At 38.3% G+C, this 20,607-nt stretch overlaps 1 protein-coding gene across 1 annotated transcript; it reads left to right on the top strand.

The window, feature by feature from the left end:
- The first annotated feature begins 3,388 nt into the window (after nucleotides 1-3,388).
- Nucleotides 3,389-16,058, top strand: tnfsf10l3 (tumor necrosis factor (ligand) superfamily, member 10 like 3). The gene is made up of 5 exons (XM_056446993.1): nucleotides 3,389-3,664; nucleotides 6,872-7,021; nucleotides 11,286-11,322; nucleotides 11,492-11,584; nucleotides 15,116-16,058. The coding sequence occupies exons 1-5, from the start codon at nucleotides 3,404-3,406 to the stop codon at nucleotides 15,571-15,573; spliced, it is 999 nt and encodes a 332-aa protein (XP_056302968.1). The 5' UTR covers nucleotides 3,389-3,403; the 3' UTR covers nucleotides 15,574-16,058.
- The last annotated feature ends 4,549 nt before the right edge of the window (nucleotides 16,059-20,607 follow it).

The raw sequence follows: 20,607 nt of genomic DNA, 5'->3' as shown, positions 1-20,607 counted from the left end.
TAAGAGTGATGTTAGGGCATTAGTATGTAAGCCTATTCTGATAATAGTTTGGCAGGAAACTCCTGGTAAACAAACCACGGGTCTCTGGTTGGTGCAGGCAAAAATTCCACTCATTATCCTTTCCTGTTTGGCTGAATGACTTTACTCCACATGTATTTCTTATGTAGCGATCCTTTTAATCAATTGTTTCTTATTGTTTAGGAGCTAAGAGTTAAAGATAAGACAAAACACAGTCTAACCACATATTTTTTAAAAGCAGATTTGTTATTAAAAAGCAGATTTTAGATAGCAGAGTGTGTACTTGACTTTGCAATAACAGCGCTTACATGAATTTATCAAGCAAAACACACTCTGCTCACACACTTCATGCTCATTATATATAAACTAACAGTTCTTAGAAATGTAATATTTGCATTTACAGTGCATCCAGAAAGTATTCATAGTGCTTCACTGTTTCATAGCGCTTTCTGCTGTTTCAGCAGCTTAATTGGAGTTCACCTGTGGTAAATTCAGTTGATTAAACATGATTTGAAAAGGCATACACCTGTCTATATAAGGTCCCAGGGTTGACAGTGCATGTCAAAGCACAAACCAAGCATGAAGACAAAGGAATTGTCTGTAGACCTTCGACTGTCTTGAGGCACAAGGCTGGGGAAGGTTACATAAAATCATCTGCTGCTCTGAAAGTTCTAATGAGCACAGTGACCTCCATCATCCATAAGTGGAAGATGTTTGGAATCACCAGGACTCTTCCGGCTACCAAAGCTGAGTGATCGGGGGAGAAGGGAGTCAGGGAGGTGATCAATAACCTGGTGGTCACTTGGTCTGAGCTCCAGCATTCATCTGTGAAGAGAGGAGAACCTTACAGAAGGACAACCATCTGTGCAGCAATCCACCAATCAGGCCTGTATGGTAGAGTGGTCTGACGGAAGCCACTCCCCGCCTGAAATTTGCCAAAAGGCATTTGAAGGACTCTCAGACCATAAGAAACTAAATTGTGCCAGGCACTAAAGTGAATGCCAGGCGTTACGTTTGGAGAAAACCAGGCACCGCTCATCACCAGGCTAATACCATCCCTACAGTGAAGCATGGTGGTGGCAGCATCATGCTGTGGGGATGTTTTTCAGCAGCAGGAACTGGAAGACTAGTCAGGATCAAGGGAAAAATGAATGCAGCAATGTACAGAGACATCCTGAATGACAACCTGCTTCAGAGTGCTCTAGACCTCAGACTGTGAGCAAAGGCTGTGAATACTTATCTACAAGTGATTTTTAATTATTTTTTTTTTTTATAAATTTTCAACAATTTCAAAAACTCTTTTTTCACATTGTCATTATGGGGTATTGTGTGTAGAATGTTGAGGAAATAAATTAATTTAATCCATTCTGGCTGTAACATAAAAAATGTGGAAAAAGTGATTAGCCTATTTAACCAAAGTATCAGTATAAAAGCTCATTTTAGTAGTCGTAGTACAAGTGAAAACTATAGTTGTAAATTAACTAGTTACTCAAAGTTAACTATTAAATTGATTTAAACACATTATAGTTCATGCAAGCACATTAAAACCTTATTCCATGGTCAGCATTTGGGTCCCATTTAATTATTTTTAGATAACCAAATAAGTAAGTTGTTTCGGGAATGTTCACTTGTTCTTTATTGGTAACCAAAAATTAACCATTCCAGAATGTCATAGAGCAATTTTCTTTAACACTGCTAAAAAGAACAGCATATGCTGGTAAGGTGTGTTTTGATCATGTTTTGCTCATTTATGCTGATTCTTGCTGGTCAAACAGATATTTGAGAGTATAGTAACCAAAAATTGAACACTTACCCACTTTACTTCTGTTTATTCTCTATCAGGTGTCACCACAGTGGAATGAACCACCACATTCTCTGGCAATTGATTTATTGGCAAACACCCCTTTTGCTGTAACCCATCACTGAGAACACAACCCTAAGTTCTGAGAAACACACACTTTCCCATTACAGACAATTTTACTCACTCACTGTTCTTCGGCTTAGACCCTGATTTATCAGGGGTCGCCACAGTGAAATGAACCGCCAGTTACTTGAGCTTATGTAAGAATTACTCTGGCATTTGTTGGAAGGGCACAGCACTGAGAAACACCAATACACTCTCCCATTTACTCACACACGCGCGCGCGGGGCCAATTCACCTACATATCATTAGACTTTATAGGGTAAACATGCAGCTGGGACTCGAACCAGTGATCTTTTTGCTGTGAGGCAACTGTGCTAACTACTGCAGCCAATAAAAATTCAATAAAAAACGTTTTAAACTTTTATTTAAGGTTTACAACACAGCTTCTGTTAGAACCACTTGTTTGGTAAACTAAACTAAGTAAGTCTCTCATAAAATGTCTAAGACAATATTACGTAATCATATATAAACATTTGCATATTATCAATAATAACATACTGAAATTAATATACAAACTTATTAAACTCAAAATAAATTAAATTGCTTAACGTTACTTAATTTTGTATAGTTAACATTTGACGAAGCAAAACTTTAAAAAGATCTATATTTTACTTGCCCCTGCTGAAAAAAACAGCTTAAACCAGCCTAAGCTGGTTGGCTGGTTTAAGCTGGTTGACCAGCCTGGTTTTAGAGGGGTTTTGGCCATTTCCAGGCTGGTTTCCAGCCATTTCCAGCCTAGTTTTAGCTGGTCAGGTTGGAAAATGACCAGCTAAAACCACCTTGACCAGCCTGGTTTAACCTGGACATAGCTGGTTTTGGCTGGGCTCCCAGCCTGGTTAGGCTGGTTTTAGCTGGTCAACTTCCAGCCTTACCAGCTAAGACCAGGCTGGAAATAGCTGGAAACCAGCCTGGAAATGGCTAAAACCCCTCTAAACCAGGCTGGTCAACCAGCTAAAACCAGCTTACCAGCCTAGGCTGGTTTAAGCTGATTTTTTCAACAGGGGCGTTGTGCCCTTGGCCTACCAAGTAAATTTAAGTCTACATTCATTAAATTGCTGCTAACTCTGTTTAGCTGCTTGTGTAAGCTACTTTACAATCTATGTATCGTTATCACTTAAACGACCTTTTAAATACCAAACAGCGTCCACTGGTGAAATTGAGAGTTTTTCCAAACAGGTAGGCTAGTATGGGAGTCACGAGGCGGTGTCAAATAAAAGCCGAGAGGGAGCGGAAGGGTGATGGAGAGCGGATGATACTGAATACCAGTCTATCGCCAAACTCCTTTGGTTCTCATTCCGCGCAGCAGCGTGTTTAACCCATTGACACTAAAACTCGAGGGCTTCACCGGAACATCAGTCAATCACGAATACGATGGTATTCTCGTCAGTAAACCCCCGGTCTTCCTTTCGGTTTTCTCGTGTGCGGTGGTAGTTAATCAGACTTGGTCAGTTAGTGTAAGAGATGGACACGGTGGAGCCCGCAGCAGCCCCTCCTCAGCGCGTGCTGGACTCATTCGACAGGAATGCCGCCGCAGCCGAAGGAAACTCCGAATATTTACAATCTGTGAGTAGCGAGTCGAGCTCATTCATCATGGTGCAGCCCAAAAATCGACTCGAAGTTCCGTCCAGGATGTGGGTGACGACGGTTGTGGTCATCGTGATTGTCCTGCAAGTTGCATCGACCACCGGACTCTTCATATACTTGAACATGTCAGTGGCACAGGTAAAACATTGGATTTAGAATTATTGATAACAGTGATTTGTGATACATTGTCTTTATTAGTTGAAACTGTTCTGTAAAACTTTCCACTGGCACTTAAATATTGGTTTATTCTAAATAACAGTGATAAATGAGACATTTTATGAAGTCTGTATTATTTTAAACTGTGTATGCCCTGTTAAACCTTTTAAATTCACGAACTGGATCTTTTATTAGTGTCCTCCTGGAGATCATATGGGAATGGCATTAAAGCTCTTTCCTACCCCGCAGGCTGACATGCAGTCATTGGGATCAGGTTTACAAGTTTGCATTGTGTGAGCATTGCTTTATTTCTCTTTGTAAGTTTGGTATGGTGGTAATTTAGCATTAGGTCATGGTTCTTTGTTATATTCGGTTGTGAGTCAAAAGGAATCAGGCTCATTTTTGCACACAGAATTGCTAAAAATATTCTTTATAAAGTTTTCAAACTCCCCAAAGAGCTTTTTGAATGGTGCTTTTTGTATTCTGATACTCTTTTTGTACTGCGTGGGAAAGTTGTCAAATCCTTAACTAAATCATGCCCCGTGTTAATGATTTCCCTTTATTTTTTTTTAAGGAGACACTTTTTCCCATTGGATGTGGAAACAATATAACGTATCATTTTAGTAATTTATCTTATTTATTCATTTAAACTAACAACAAAATGTATCTGTTTTTCTCCAAAATGTTATGATTGAATTATTTCTTAAGGACGTTACAAAAAAGGTTAAAGTGGTCTAGAAAGTGCCCCTCAAAGTTAAACAAAGATTAGCATAAATACTTTCATTAAAACAGGAACGCTGTCAGTTTACATAGCATGTTAATTACTTTCAGATCCTCTGCTTTATGAGAGCTCAAGGTCAGTGGTTTTGAGGAGAATGGTTTTGCAGTTTGGTCCGCATCATGAGTTAGACACAATACTCAAGGGGTTCTGATTCTGAAAACAGAAAGCCATGCCAAAATGTGAATCGCAGAAGCCTTAGATAGTTTCAGACCTACCGTCTAGTTATGTCTGCTTTTCTAGTGACGGAGAGATTAATAAAATTCTTCATAACTTTATCATCATAGAATTTTTGTGGTCTCTGCCTAAATAGCTGTCTGTTGTGGGAACTTCTTTGTTCCCCAAAGGCCTGATTTTTAGACTAGTAACAAGAATAAAGAGCACAACATGATAGTAACTAGAAAATATTATTTTTATATCTTTCATCTTTTTTACCACTTGTGGTGAATGGTGAATTGAGTAATTTAAAATGTATTTGGCACAGAAAAAAACTGTTACCACACGTCAGGTCAAAATAGTGTTATGACAATAAATGCCAGTAGATGGATAAAGTGCTTCATGCTTCTTTGGAACTCTGGATGATTTGTAGTGTCAGATTTTCATTGCTTATGACAATTGCATTGCACTCTATGACAGTATTTTTTGGCATGAAAAAAAAATCTGCCATTTTGATTTATCAAAAAGAAAAAAACATAAATAATTATCTGTAGTAAGGCATAATCATAATTTTTGTTTTCAGAACTAGGCCATTGATCCATCGGTCTGTTTTTATATGATATAAAAATCAGAATCAAATATAAGAGCATAAAAAATGAAGTTGCAACAAACCATTTCAAATGACACAGAAAGTTGGATGGTAAGCAAACAAACATGTATGTTAATCTACATCTTTGCAGCGCTTTAGCATATTTATCCACATATTAACCATCTTCTCAAACCATATTTATTTATTTTGTAATTTTCTTTTAACATATTTTTTTAAATACTTATTGTGTTTTATTTAGTTGCTAAAATCCTATATTATTAATGATTAATAATTAAATTATTAACCAATATATTACTATGAATCTGATTTAAAATATTTTTGATTAGTTTCAATTAAGAAATTATGGATTTTGTGTCTTAACCACGTCCTTAAAAAAGATAATTTCCAAACTACATTAGAAAGGCTACATCTCTGTGAAGATACAATAAATATACACATCTGCCACTTTATTAGGTACACCTTACTAGTACCAGGTTGGACATCCTTTGCCTTCAGAACTGCCTTAAGCCTTCGTGGCATAGATTCAACAAGGTATTGGAAATATTCATCAGAGATTTCGGTCTATATTGACATGATGGCATCACACAGTTGCTGCATCCCAAAGGTGATCTATTGGATTGAGATATGGTGACTGTGGAGGCCATTTGTGTACAGTGAACTCATTGTCATATTCATTGTCATATTCCCCCACACCATAACACCACCACCACCAGCCTGAACTATTGATACAAGGCAGGATGGATCTATGCTTTCATGTTGTTGATGACAAATTCTGACCCTACCATCTGATGATGTTGCTGTCATCAGACCAGGCACTTTTTTCAAATCTTTTATTGTCTGATTTTGGTGAGCCCGTGCAAATTGTATTCTCAGTTTCCTGTTCTTAGCTGACAGGAGTAGCACCGATGTGGTCTTCTGCTGCTGTAGCCCATCCGCCTCAAGGTTGGTTGTGTTGTGCATTCAGAGATGCTCTTCTGCATACCTCGGTTGTAATGAGTGGATATTTGAGTAACTGTTGCCTTTCTATCAGCTGGAACCAGTCAGGCCATTCTCCTCTAACCTTTTGCATCAACAAGGCATTTGCACCCACAGAACTGCCGCTCACTGGATATTTTCTCTTTTTCAGACCATTCTCTGTAAACCCTAGAGATGGTTGTGCATGAAAATCCCAGTAGATCAACAGTTTCTGAAATACTCAGACCATGTTCAAAGTGACTTAAATCACCTTTCTTCCCCATTCTGATGCTCGGTTTGAACTGCAGCAGATCATCTCGACCATGTCTACATGCCTAAATACATTGAGTTGCTGCCATGTGATTGGCTGAATTAGAAATTTGAGTTAACGAGCAGTTGGACAGGTGTACCTCATAAAGTGACCAGTGAGTGTATACTTTTAAATATTAAAGTATGTATTTGTATGTATTGTAGATCATATATACATCAAAAATCAAGGCATGATCATATTTTATTTTGGTCAAATAAGCGTAATCTAGAGGCCTTTGCCTTTCATATAAACCACTTCTGATACCAAATGATCAACTAGAAGTAAAGTTAGTATTTGCTGTTTCTAAAACTTGGACAGGCGACTTTTGTCAGGTAGTGTAGATTTTTACTGGATTGGTGATTTGAAAACTGTCATCAACAGGCTCGAACACAAGGAATGGTGGAGGAGCTGAGGTGTCTTGGTCTTCTGAACGCTATGGAGAAAGAGCAAGATGTACCCGATGATCTAGTCCAGCTTTTTGGAGAGCCGTGCATTAAACTAGCAGAAGGACTCAAAGCTTACATCTCTAAGGTACAAGAGATTTGAACATCAAAGAACATGAAAAGATGCTCAGTTAATTCAATCCAACATTGTGACTTGTGCTTCAAACCCTTCCGCACAGCCTGGAAGCAGGCACAGGTTTATCCAAGTTTACCCTACAAAGATGTAATGTGTAGTTATGAAAGCATATTAAACATGCAATTACACTAGAAGCCCTCTAGAGATGCACATGACAAGTGAGGGAGAAGCTGCAGAAACCACAAAGCCCTGGAAAGCTTCAACACACAAAAGCTTTCAGGAATGCATTGATCTGTGCCTTTTTGGGAAAATAGGTTACTTACAGTAGATGTCTGTTCTCTCATAAGGGATTTAGAAGTTATTTAAAACATGTAAAAGTGTACAATGCAATTTTTTACTCAAAGTGTAATATACAAAGCTGAACTGTAATATCTGTCAATTTCAAGTTTCATTAAAATGTATCTGACTGTAAGTTTAAATAAAAATGTAGAGGAAAAGATGCAAAAATACTGAAAGGGATAGTTCACCCCAATATGACAATTGTGCTATCATTTACTCTCCATTTACCCTTGACTTGATCCAAACCACTTTAAGGTTTTTTTGATTTTCTAATGAATACAAAAGAAGATATTTCGAAGAATGTATGAAACATGTAACCATTGACTTCCATAGTATTTTTTTTTTTCTACCATGAATGCCAGTGGATACAGGTTTCCAACATTTTTCAATATATCATCTTTTGTTTTCTATAGAACTAAAATAATTCAATTCAATTCAATTCACCTTTATTTGTATAGCGCTTATACAATGTAGATTGTGTCAAAGCAGCTTCACATAAAAGGTCATAGTAAATTGGAACAGTGTAGTTCAGTTTGTAGTGTTTAAGTTCAGTTCAGTTTAGCTCAGTTCAGTGTGGTTTAATAATCACTACTGAGAGTCCAAACACTGAAGAGCAAATCCAACGATGCGCAGCTCTATAGATCCCGAACCATGCAAGCCAGTGGCGACAGCGGAGAGGGAAAAAAACTTCACTAAATAAAAAAAAAACCTTGAGAGAAACCAGGCTCAGTTGGGCATGATCATTTTAATTTCTCCGCTGGCCAAACGTCTTGTGCAGAGCTGCAGTCTCAGCGGCGGAGGCTGGAAGTTGGCCCCAGCGAAGACTCGTCTGTTTCTGGAGCGTCACAGGAATCAGTCTCATGTTCTCCACTCTTCCATGACCATCACAGTAGCTGCTCAGGATACAGCCTGGTCCAGGATATGGAAACCTTGGGATCATCTCGTCGTTGGTCTTGGATCGAATCAGTGACTCTGCATAGTCTGAGGGCCTCGGGAAGAGTATCCCCAGGTGGAAATGGAGAATAAAGAAAATACTTAGCGTAGCTGCTGTTCATAGTGTATATAAACAAGATGCAGAACCTGTGTGGAAGCCCCCTAAGTGGTGCACTAAGTGTATGCTTTACTGAACAGATAGGTCTTTAATCTAGTTTTGAATTGGGAGAGTGTGTCTGAGCCTCGGACGTTATCAGGAAGGCTATTCCAGAGTTTAGGAGCTATAAATGAGAAGGCTCAACCTCCTTTAAAATAAATGGTTTGGAACAAGTCAAGGGTGAGTAAATGATGGCACAATTTTCATTTTTTGAAATATTGAAATATCTTAACCTGGCAGAACATATTGTGCAAATTGTGCATAGCTCTGCTATGAGGTTGGAATCTATGAACATGTAATTCACCTAAACCTTTCCTCACTTTTTACTGATTAATTTATGTTCAGGTGGTATTTTTAAGGAACCAAGTCCAGCTGTTTGTAAAGCATACAGCACATTCTGCTTTTAAAACCTGAGTTTAGAATAGATTCGAGAGAGAATAACGATGCATTTTGAAATCATTTTATTTTGGTGCAGCACTAATCTCTACAGAAGCTGAAAATATTTGTTTTTACCAAAGATAAGGGCTGCACGATTTGGAGAAAAAAAAAATCTTATTGCGTTTTATCTGAGTAAAATTGCGATTTAAAATGCAATTTACAATAATTTCATAAAAGAGCTTCAGGTTTGATGCAGTGGTTTTAATAGCACCAAAGAAAGAATCACAAGTAAACTACACTATGCTTCTGTTTATTTATAATCATTTTTACCAATAAAGTTGTCAGCTGTCATGACAAATTATGAAAATAACTACAGTATTTTAAATTCAATTTAATAACTACATAGAAGTTGGCGCAGTAGCCTAGTGGTTAGCGTGTCGACATGTGGTGAAGTATCACATCAGGGCGTCCCGAGTTCAAATCCCGGCTCGAGGACATTTCCCTACCCCCTTCTCTCTCCAACTTTGCTTCCTGTCTAAATACCGTCCTATCTAATAAAGGCAAAAAGGCTAAAAATGAATCTTAAAATAATAATTATATAGAAAATCTTTTATATAGATATATAAAACCTTCACATTTAGATTTAGATGACATTTTCATATTGATTTCATGACATTCATGGTGCATTGACAATGCTTTTCATCACAATTTTAGATTTTACTTCAGAGTACAATTCTTGTATTAAAATGTATCATTTATAAATACATTCATATTTATATATTATTTGTAATATAATTTTGTCCTTTAATACAAGCTGTCAGATAAATGAACTGTACCTCTAATTTTACCTGCTCAAAGAAATCTTTGAATGTATGAAACAAAACTCAAGTGCATGCACAGAACAACATGAGCATTTATAGCAAACAAACAAATGTAGATATTATCCCGTTTGCTTTTTGAGCGTTGTTGAGTGAGTTCTTAAACACCTGTGATTGGTCATTTCTGTTCCCGCATTCAAAAGAAAGGGCTGCAATTGGCTCTAACGGTCAGCATGGCTCTGGTGTTATTCACCCATAAGTGACGCAGATACAGATAAACGGCCTCGGTTACAGTCTATAATGCACGGTTTTCACAGCTGATAGACGCGGTGAAGAAAACTCACGCTGCAAAGTGACACTCATGTGTGGATCAATTTATCGCTGCAACAGCCGAGAGGAAATGATACCTCAAGCAAGCAGGTCAAAGGTCCGCAGAGAGAGAGAGGGAGAGGGAGAGTTTACAGCTTTCATTTTCTCCATAGTAGTGAAAAAGGGGCTCATGGGCTCAGTTGTCTGTTTTTTCGTTTTAATTACTCGCGCTCACCTCCCTCGCCATAGTAATAAACAAAAACAATTGCAGTTTTGAAAATCACACCTCTTCAAATCTTGATATCAGTTTAAAATTGATTAATCGTGCTGGCCTACTATATACTGTAAAAACATGGACGTAGTGTCAGTGACATCACTTGGTTTCTGAGCAGCTCGAACTAAGCTACAAGTGGGCATGGCCAACCATCACCATCTTGTCAGCAAATCATTTCTCAGATATAGTTCTGCATAATTCCTGTGTTACCAAAAATGGGCAAAGAGGTGGGGCTTGGGTGGAGCTAGAGATTGGAGCCGGGTTTCATTTTGCTTCATTTCCATTTTCTTTGGGGGAAACACTCAGTATTATATTAAATGCATATATTTGCCAAGTTCAGCAGCTAGAATCTAGCTGTGATGACGTGACAGTGAGCAGCAGATAGCGTTCCATCAATTGACAACACCCTTATCCATGCAGAATTTTAAGGCTTCATATAAATTAAACTAAGGAGCTTTGAAATTATTTGCTTACCCCAGAGTTGTGATGAACTGTAATATTAGTTATATACACCAAAACCATATTTTGGTTCCAGGCTGTAAATCTGTTTTTCTGCCGTAAAATTGGCCATTTTAACATGGGAGCCAATGGAGATTTACTCCCTTTTGGAGCCGGCCTCAAGTGGCCACTCAATGAATTGCAGTTTCAGTTACTACGTTTCAGTGTAAATCATTGCACAACTATAAAATCGTCTACTGTACCTTTAAGAGCTTAATTGTGAAAAAATCTCACAACCATACCAGGATACTGTTCATGATTGACATATTAAATGTTTGATTTGGCTTGTTGTACTAAAAAAAAATCACTCCAAATAAATCAAACATGATGGAGCTTGTTCCCGTTCATCTGTGGCTTTGATATTTTTGTTCCACTACTGTCTTCCAGAAAACAGCTTGAACCGTCTCCCTCACATGGAGTTAAATGTGGAAAATGTTGATATGCTTCAGATGTGTAACAGTTGTATTCAACAGAATCGGGAGCGTTATTAGTAATGTCAGTATAAATATGGTTTTTGTTTTCTATATTTTCTCACAAAGCTGAGGACATTCGTGTTTTGCTCTCTTTCAGGTCACAGAAAACATAATCTCCAAACACACCTTTGAAGGTAACACGAAACCACAGGAATTTGAGTGTTTTCCTTGTCAATAAAAAAAACAATTCTTCCTGTTTTTATTAAACTGAAATATTTCATTGTGTTTTCATGGAAATTTAGTGTATTCCCTTAAAAACAATCTGTTTTATTGATGACCTTTGTTCTTTTCGGTGTTTTACAGAAAGAGTTTCTTTCCCACCAAGGACAAAATTACTCACCACTGGCAGCCCACGGCCGTCAGCTCATCTTACTCTCAGAGACAGTGGACTGCAGGGTGAGTGTGCCAGCATGTTTGGGTGTGTGTGTATTACAGGCGCCTTTACTTATGTCAGCAAAAAAACAAAAAAACAATCTGGAAACAATCTTAACAAACAGCTTCATTAGGAATTCAGTCGCATAGCAAATTTCTTGACTCCTCGCTGAACCGATATCTGACACGAAAACCACTAAAGAAAAAAAAGGATGAGTTCAACAAATGCAAATGTTTTGTGGTCACAAACAAACCCTCAGTAGAGTTCCCCACATTCTCAAACGTGACTTTATCTATCCTGCAAAACATTCAAACATCTAGTTTGAAAAATGTTTAGTGTAAAGATCTTTATTATAACTTTAGAACATACTTTATTATGAAAGTGTATTATTTTAATATTATATCGATGTTCTGAATACCAAAGATGAAGATCTGCTGAGTTTCCAACTTGTTACTCCTAGTAATTTGTTCAATATGTATCATCATCATCATCATCATTCAGAATAGTAATACTATTCTAAGTATTTATTAGAATATTATAATGTTGTTGTATCATAGACAAGGTGAAATTCTGTCAATGCTGAGGAAGCGTTGTCATAAACGAGGTAAAGATTTTGTTAACGCTAAAGAACTCATCATAAATGAGGTAAATATCGGCCAATGGTGAAGAACTACTGTCATAAATAAGGTACAATTCTGATAATGTTATCTCATAAATGAGGTAAAGGTCAAGGAAGCGTAATAATAAATGAGGTACTGTCTGTGAACAGCTAGTATGCCTTGTGTCAAACAGTGCAACTTCTACAAATGGTGAGTAAGCATTGTTTCAAAGGGGCCTATCATACACCCGGCGCAATAAGGCGCAAGACGCGTTTGGCGCAATGTGTTGCTATTTTCATTTTGTGCCACTCTGTTTAAACAGTAACTCTGTTTAAACTTCGTGGACTCATGGGTGTGCCGGTCTAAAAAGGAGGTGTCTTAGGTTGCTATTTTGAGGTACTAGACTGCGCAATTGACCGGCTGAAAGGAGGTCTAAAGTCCAGCGCAAAGCTCGTTAGTGTGCGCCTTAAACGCTTACACGTTGCTTAATACACAGAGGATGTACAGCAGCACACAAATATCTTTACAAATAAAAAGAATTAAAGGATTAAAGTATGACAAATAGGATTATTTTCTACATAAATATTAAAACCACTGCCTGCATGCCTTCACCTTGGGGAGCTTTTTCAGTTTATTCATGACAATTTGCTTTTGTATAATGTTATTATTAGTAGTAGTAGTATTGCAGATGGTCTGTTTAACTGTTTTCTCACTAGTTAAGCGTTCAGTTTTTCCACTTACAAAGTCTGCCATGTAAATAGCAAATGTGCCATGGCGCGACACAACTGACTCTTAAAGGGAATGGGAGATGAGACTCTGATTGGTTTATTCTCAAAACACACCCATAACTCATTAAGAGAATAAGCACAACCATGTTAGACCATGTGCCGTGGTGCAAACCGTATTTTTCCGTCATTAAAATAGCAAAAGTCATTAAAAAAAGCCCTTAATGCGTTTTCGCCACGCGCTTTAGACTTTGCGCCTAGATCGTTAAAATAGAGCCCCTAGTGTTATGTCTTATTCTACAATTGTGTTGTCATTAATAAACCAATTTTTGTTCACTGCAATTATAGTCGCTTACAGTCCATGACCACCAAGGTGTATTTTTTAGTTGTTGACTACATTTTTTTTAGAATGACAAGAGCGTGGTGAGGCGATGAGCATGCATTTTACATGAGGCACTAATCACTCACTATTTATTTATTTATTATTATTTAGGGGGTTTTGACCTTTTTAATGGGAGAACACAGTTGAGAGTATACACAGAAAAGTGTGCTAAGCAGAGAGTGATATAGGATCGACAAAGGATCTCGAGCTGGGAATTAGGGCTGCACGATTCTGGCTAAAATGTGAATCACAATTGTTTTTGCTTAAAATCAAGATCACGGTTCTTTCTCACGATTCTTCAGAGGTAAAATAAAGGTTCAAATGAGTAGCCTATTATTATTATTGTTAATTCTCAAACATATCGACACCTTGGAATTAGAAAGTTCTATCTGTGTTCTGAATGAATTTGAGATATTGAGCTTCAAAGTTATTGCAATCCATATAGCAAACAGTATGTGTGCAACATTTTATTTAAAAAAAAAAGTCTTAAAATGTAAACAATAAGTTGTCATTTAATCAGAATATGTCAATAACTCAATTTTGACAAAAATGTCAGATAGAACCTTATAATTCTAAAGTGATGATTTCGTAAAACACCAATAATAATATAAGGCCTATGTGTAGGTCTACTGTTGCTTAAAATGCTACATTTTGTAAAGCCATTAAGGTAGACTTGAACAGACTTTCAATATGTCCTGTTTGTTAATCCACAGTAAAATGATGACATCAGAATACAACTATTCATAATTATAAAATTGAATTATTATGTTTGAGACATGTGCTTGTTATTTGTCATTGACAGCATTATTAGCCCATTTGTTTTCACTGGTAAAATCTGGTAATGACATTTGTCATTATCAGATGTCTTCTTGCATTATATTCAACATTATATCAGCTAGAGTAACTATACTGACACTGTAAAACATTTATTTTCATGCACAACACTCTGTGTTAGCTATGAAAGAAAAAACAGATCAAATGCTTGTCCTAATTATAACTGTAAAATGCGATATGATCACTTAAATGATGTGCGGCCAGTTTCATTTTCACTTTCTATTGTGGATCATGGCTGCCGTCACTGTGATAAAAACACACACATGCAAATCATTCTTTCAGCGCGGCTCTCAAACGATCGCTCTGTGCAACAAACTGAACGTTATTTACAACTTTATTACTTGTTATTCACAGCCTACGCAGGTTCTGTTCACTAAAGTAGCTGTCATTGGCGTGCTGCATGCACGCGCGTGCGTGCGTGCGTGCGTGTGCGCGTGCGTCCGTTCTGGGTAGCTCGTGTGGTCCGCTCACGTGTGATTTATCGGCCGCAAAAACATCATTACATGAAGACAGAAATGACATTTCTGGGTGAATTATACCTTATGAATACAGTACGTGACACTCTTAACACCATTTGAAGGTGTTCATGTTCCTGGGAAGACTTGTGCGACTGCCTCATGCTTCTCTCCTGACCTTGAAAATATAATTGGCTGAATCGTAGAAAAGCTGAATTAAGATCGTGTGTAGGGTCGAATCGAGATCGTGATCTTTTTTCGATTAATCATGCAGCCCTACTGGGAATCGAATCGAGATCATTGTGCCATATGCCGATGCAAAACTACAAAGCTATTGATGCCAACTCACTTATCATTTTTAAAAGCTCCAAGAGTTGGAGAAGCACTCACAGCTGAGCATTTTTGGAAGAGTTCTGCTGTTTTCAGCAAAGCAAAAACATTTTGGTGGACACTCGTCCTTAACGAAGGATTTTAGGTACAAATTAATACGCTTCAGAAGCAAGATTGAACAATGCTACAGAACACTGAACTGACCAAAGTGTGTTGCATCTTCTTCCAGGCACAACATCCGTAACCCCCCAGATGGACCTTCACCAGTCCTGTCGTCATCCCGTTCGTTCCTGGGGGAACCAGAGTTTTGGTTCCCACCTGCACAACATGACCGTGTCCAACGGCCGTCTACGCGTTCCTCGCGCAGGCCGCTACTACCTGTACGCTCAGGTCTACTTCCGCTATCTGACCCTCTCAGTTGACGATTACCACTCAGGCTCCGTCAGCCATCAGGTGGTGCAGTGCGTCTACAAGAAGACGGCCTACGCTCGCCCTATCCAGCTCCTGAAGGGTGTGGGGACCAAATGTTGGTCTCCGGACAGCGAGAACGCCCTGCACTCCATCTACCAGGGAGGCCTGTTTGAGCTGCGAGCAGGAGATGAGATCTTCATCTCAGTGTCGTCTCCCACAGCTGTGTATGCAGAGGACTCCTCCAGCTACTTCGGGGCCTTCCTGTTTGACCTCTGAGGGACACGTGTTTGGGGCTTGTGGTCTCATTCCAAGGGAAAGGAAATCGTTCCTGTCGGAGGGCCCCACGTGGGAACCATGAAGAGAGGAAAGCATGGATAGTCGGATGGCTTTAAACGGCCCTGGAATGGCTAAACAACTCTTATTTTTCAGAAATTCATGAAGCTTTTGTGGTCAGAGGCGACAGTTTGACCTTCATGTGGTGAATGTACGATAGAGAGATTCAGAAGAGTGGACTATCTCTGAACTGGCATGTCACAAGCTTTTGTTTCTAACAAAGAAGACAGACCTGAAAACCATGACGTTCTGTATTTAACCGCATAAAGAACCAGAATAGTTCCTTAAAATAAAGACTATTAACATCAACAAATGCACCTAACTCTGGGCAAGCTGCTACTCAAAATAAATGTAAAAAGTTATTCTTGTGTTGTTCATCATTTCCTCTCGGATTAAATTCTCAAACTCTGTTGTTGGGATTGTACTGTTGATTATGATGCCTAAAATAAGTCGTCAGTCTTTTGACTTCCATTCATATACATGTAAATGCACCAGACCAGAAATGCAAGCTCCTGCAATACGTTTTGCATGTCTCTGCATTCTGAATTTCAAGTTTGTGAACTCTGACCTGCATTTCACGTCACACAGAAGATGTGACCTCTCTGTATAGAAATTTGAAATATGGAGCAATCACTTGCTTTATACGTCACATCATTTTACTTATCTCAGCTACTTCAGTCCAAATTTCACATGCTGAAATTCTAATCAGAGCACATCATTAATGCACAAATGTCTGTAAGACTATAGCAGATTTGCACAATTGTAGACTATGATTTTTATTGGCTGCCGGCAAACAATATTTTCTTCCTGGTACATTCACTAGGATGTACTAGTGAAGTTAAGGATTCTGGCTTGAATTACTATGGCAAACTGATCCCATGGTTCCTACTTGTATCATTGTGTTTATAGTTACTAAAGGAGCCAGCGGAGCTGAAATTTAGATATGGTAAATGGTGTTTGGTTTCCAGTATGCACTGAAAGCAGTAGAACAATGACAACAGACTGATTTGACCAATCAGAGCAGCTGAGAATTTCGGAAAGTAGAAGCTTAGTGAGACAGAGTCCTTAAATGCACTTTTACAGACACCGTAAGAGGAGACGTGAAGCCTCAATATGCATTATGAGATATTTTAAGTGCTTTTGGACCTCGAGTGGATGGATGCCTATTTTTAAGAGGCCATCAAAACAAAATGAGCAATCATTTAATATAATATAAAAGGCGAACGTGAGTGTACATATTGTGGATGTAGTTTGTAAGGTTCTGTAACACTTTGCAGATTGAGTTGGTTTACAACAAACTTGTGGTAACGCTGCAAAACAAAAACAGTACATGACGTCAGATGCAACCATAAATGGACAGAATGTTGTAGGATACCTGGTTATTCTCATCATGATCATGATGTCATTAAATTCAGCCATCAGAAACGCACCTCCTTGCAGCTGATTTTTGTTTGTGTGTGAGAGATGGAAGAATTCCAGGTTCTGTTTCGACTCCTTTAAACATTTAAAGACACAATATGTGATTTTCGCCACTAGAGGCCTTGTATTTACAACAAACAAAGATATAGGCCCAATCCCAATTCTACCCCTTAGCCCTCCCCTTTTGCGCATTCACATGAAGGGGTAGGGGTGTCCCAAATCTCTTTAGCTTGAAGGACTCGAAACAAAGATTTTTCCATACTCGAAATCAAGGGGTAAGAAAATTTCCCAGAATACACCAGCTACAACTGCAGAAAGGCTGAACATGGAAGTCAGGAGATCCACAAATTAGTATTTTTGTCATTATTACAAATTTTTACAACAAACAAGACAATGTTTTAATACATTAATAACCGTGTTCCTGTTTTACCGTCATGTTTTTAAAAATAAAATAAAACCCGCTAAATTTCGCTATCTATAATCCCTTATTTCGGCCGGTTCTTCTGCTCATGATCAATTGGAGAAGTAGCAGCACTGTTTTATCATACTAAATACATTTTAGGGTTCTAAAGTTGCTCTGTGCAGTCTAATAAAACACACAGCATAATAAACTGAAAGGTGTTTCACTGTTTTCTTGTAAAAACTAACTGGAAATCGAGGGTGTCTGACGTAATTAGCATAGAGACACAGGACACATTTGATGTCAGTAGTTAATATGGCTTATTTCTCAGGATTTCAACATTCTTTGAAACATTTTGCAAAATGCAAGTAGATAAGCAAGCACTTATAGTGCATCCGGAAAGTATTCACAGCGCTTTACTTTTTCCACATTTTTTTACGTTACAGCCTTATTCCAGAATGGATTAAATTCATTTATTTCCTCAAAATTCTACACACAATACCCCATAATGACAATGTGAAAAAAGAGTTTTTGAAATTGTTGCGAATTTATTAAAAATAAAAAACCTGAAAAATCACATGTACATAAGTATTCACTGTCTTTGCTGTGAAGCTCTAAATTGAGCTCAGGTATAGTATGTTTCCACTGATCATTCTTGAGATGTTTCAGCAGCTTAATTGGAGTTCACCTGTGGTAAATTCAGGTGATTGGACATGATTTGAAAAGTCATACACCTGTCTATATAAGGTCCCAGAGTTGACAGTGCATGTCAAAGCACAAACCAAAGGAACTGTCTGTAGACCTCGATTGTCTTGAGGCACAAGGCTGGGGAAGGTTACAGGAAATCATCTGCTGCTCTGAAAGTTCTAATGAGCACAGTGGCCTCCATCATCCAAAGGTGGAAGATGTTTGGAACCACCAGGACTCTTCTTATAGCTGGTCGGCCATCTAAGCGGAGTGATCGGGGGAGAAGAGCCTTAGTCAAAGAGGAGATCAATAACCTGATGGTCACTTTGTCTGAGCTCCAGCATTCGTCTGTGGAGAGAGGCGAACCTTACAGAAGGACAATCATCTGTGCAGCAATCCACCAATCAGGCCTGTATGGTAGAGTGGCCAGACGGAGGCCACTCCCCACCTGGAATTTGCCAAAAGGCATTTGAAGGACTCTCAGACCAAAAGAAACTAAATTGTGCCAGGCACTAAAGTGAATGCCAGGCGTTACCTTTGGAGAAAACCAGGCACCACTCATCACCAGGCTAATACCATCCCTACAGTGAAGCATGGTGGTGGCAGCATCATGCTGTGGAGATGTTTTTCAGCAGCAGGAACTGGAGGACTAGTCAGGATAGAGGGAAAAATGAATGCAGCAATGTACAGAGACATCCTGAATGAAAACCTGCTTTAGAGTGCTCTTGACCTCAGACTGGGGCCACGGTCACCAGTCACCAAGCACACCACCAAAATATCAATGGTGTGGCTTCACAACAATTCTAAAAATGTCCTTGAGTGGCCCTGCAGAAACCCACCCCTACATCCTATTGAACATCTCTGGAGAGATCTGAAAATGGCTGTACACTGTCGCTTCACATCCAACCTGATAGAGCTTGAGAGGTACTGCAAAGAGGAATAGGCAAAAATTCCCAAAGACGTGTGCCAAGCTTGTGGCATCATATTCAAAAAGACTCGAGGCTGTAATTGCTGCCAAAGTTGCATCAACAAAGTATTGAGCAAAGGCTACGAATACTGATGTACATGTGATTTTTCAGGTTGTCTATTTTTAATAAATTTGTAACAATTAAAAAAAATCTTTTTTCACATTGTCATTATGGGATATTGTGTGTAGAATGTTGAGAAAACAAATTAATCCATTTTGGAACATAAAAAATGTGGAAAAAGTGAAGCGCTGTGAATACTTTCCGGATGGACTGTATATAACTCTGTAAAAAAAAAAAAAAGCGTACATATTGTGCCTTTAATAATAAAAGTACTATCTCGTGTACACAACCCTAGTACAAAACTTTGTTTTGAATATTTGTCTCAAAAAATACATAAAAAAAGCTTTCTTCAGGTTTGTATTAAAATGACAGTGTCAATGATAAATGAACGAGCACTAAACCAGCATTACCTCCTCTTCAGGACCAAAAGAACCAAAAAAACTGAAATGTGTGTGAACAACCGCTCATACACATTTGAAAATACATTTTAAATCACCCAATGACGAACATTTGTTGAATATTTTTTTTCCGGAGAGTATAAAGACCCCATGGGGCTGTGTGATGCTCCTGGACCACAAGTCTCATGTTAATTAAAGGAAATTAGTTTGTTGGGAAGCACTAAGTCACCCATATGAGTCAACCTTGTGTCATTCACTTATTTCTGAAGAAAAAGGCTAGCAAATAATCTGGAGGCAACGTTGCGTGGGGTAGGAGTGAGAGTGAGACTTCATTTGACTCATACTCTTAAAAAAATGGAGGACAACTTAATTTCCTCAAGTCTTAAATATCTAGGGCACAAGGATATCCTGACAATACTATAGCCTCAATTCTCATCCAGTGAAAAAAATTTGAAGGCTGAAGTTCACAATCCACAATGAGGAAAAACACACAAGAGGATGTTACATTATATTTTATGTAGTGCTTATGAATAAATTACAATGATAACGTGACATTCATATTTAACACTAATGGATAATGCTGACGTTAAAAAAACACACACATACACACACACATATACAATTTAAACCATGAGTACAACGAACCCAACGAATGATTGCAGACAAACCGTTACATATTTTTCAACAATTATCAGTTCATAACGCTATAAGTTGTTCCTAATAAAGTGGCCCTTTATTTGATTAGAAATGGAAATACTGTGAAAACTAGCTGAAAACCAACCGCGCCAGTGAGCCAGAGGAGTTTCAAACCTCTCCAAAATGATCTTAGCGTTCATTTAGGCGAATTCAATAAACGTAGTGTTAACTTATTCAAAGAGGCTGATGCAGGTATGCATATAATGAAATTACACGTGACTACATAATGCATGCTCGGGTTACATTTGGACATGCAAAGTGATAGGGATATAAATGGTAGAGGCAACGCATACAAGCAGCATTTGTTCATGTAGAAAACCTGCGTACCATTTAGTCAAGCTTCAGAAAA

Source organism: Danio aesculapii, chromosome 21, assembly GCF_903798145.1.
Source record: "Danio aesculapii chromosome 21, fDanAes4.1, whole genome shotgun sequence".
NCBI lineage: Eukaryota > Metazoa > Chordata > Actinopteri > Cypriniformes > Danionidae > Danio > Danio aesculapii.
The sequence above is the reverse complement of the archived record's forward strand: the minus strand, read 5'-3'. Positions and strand labels throughout refer to the sequence as shown.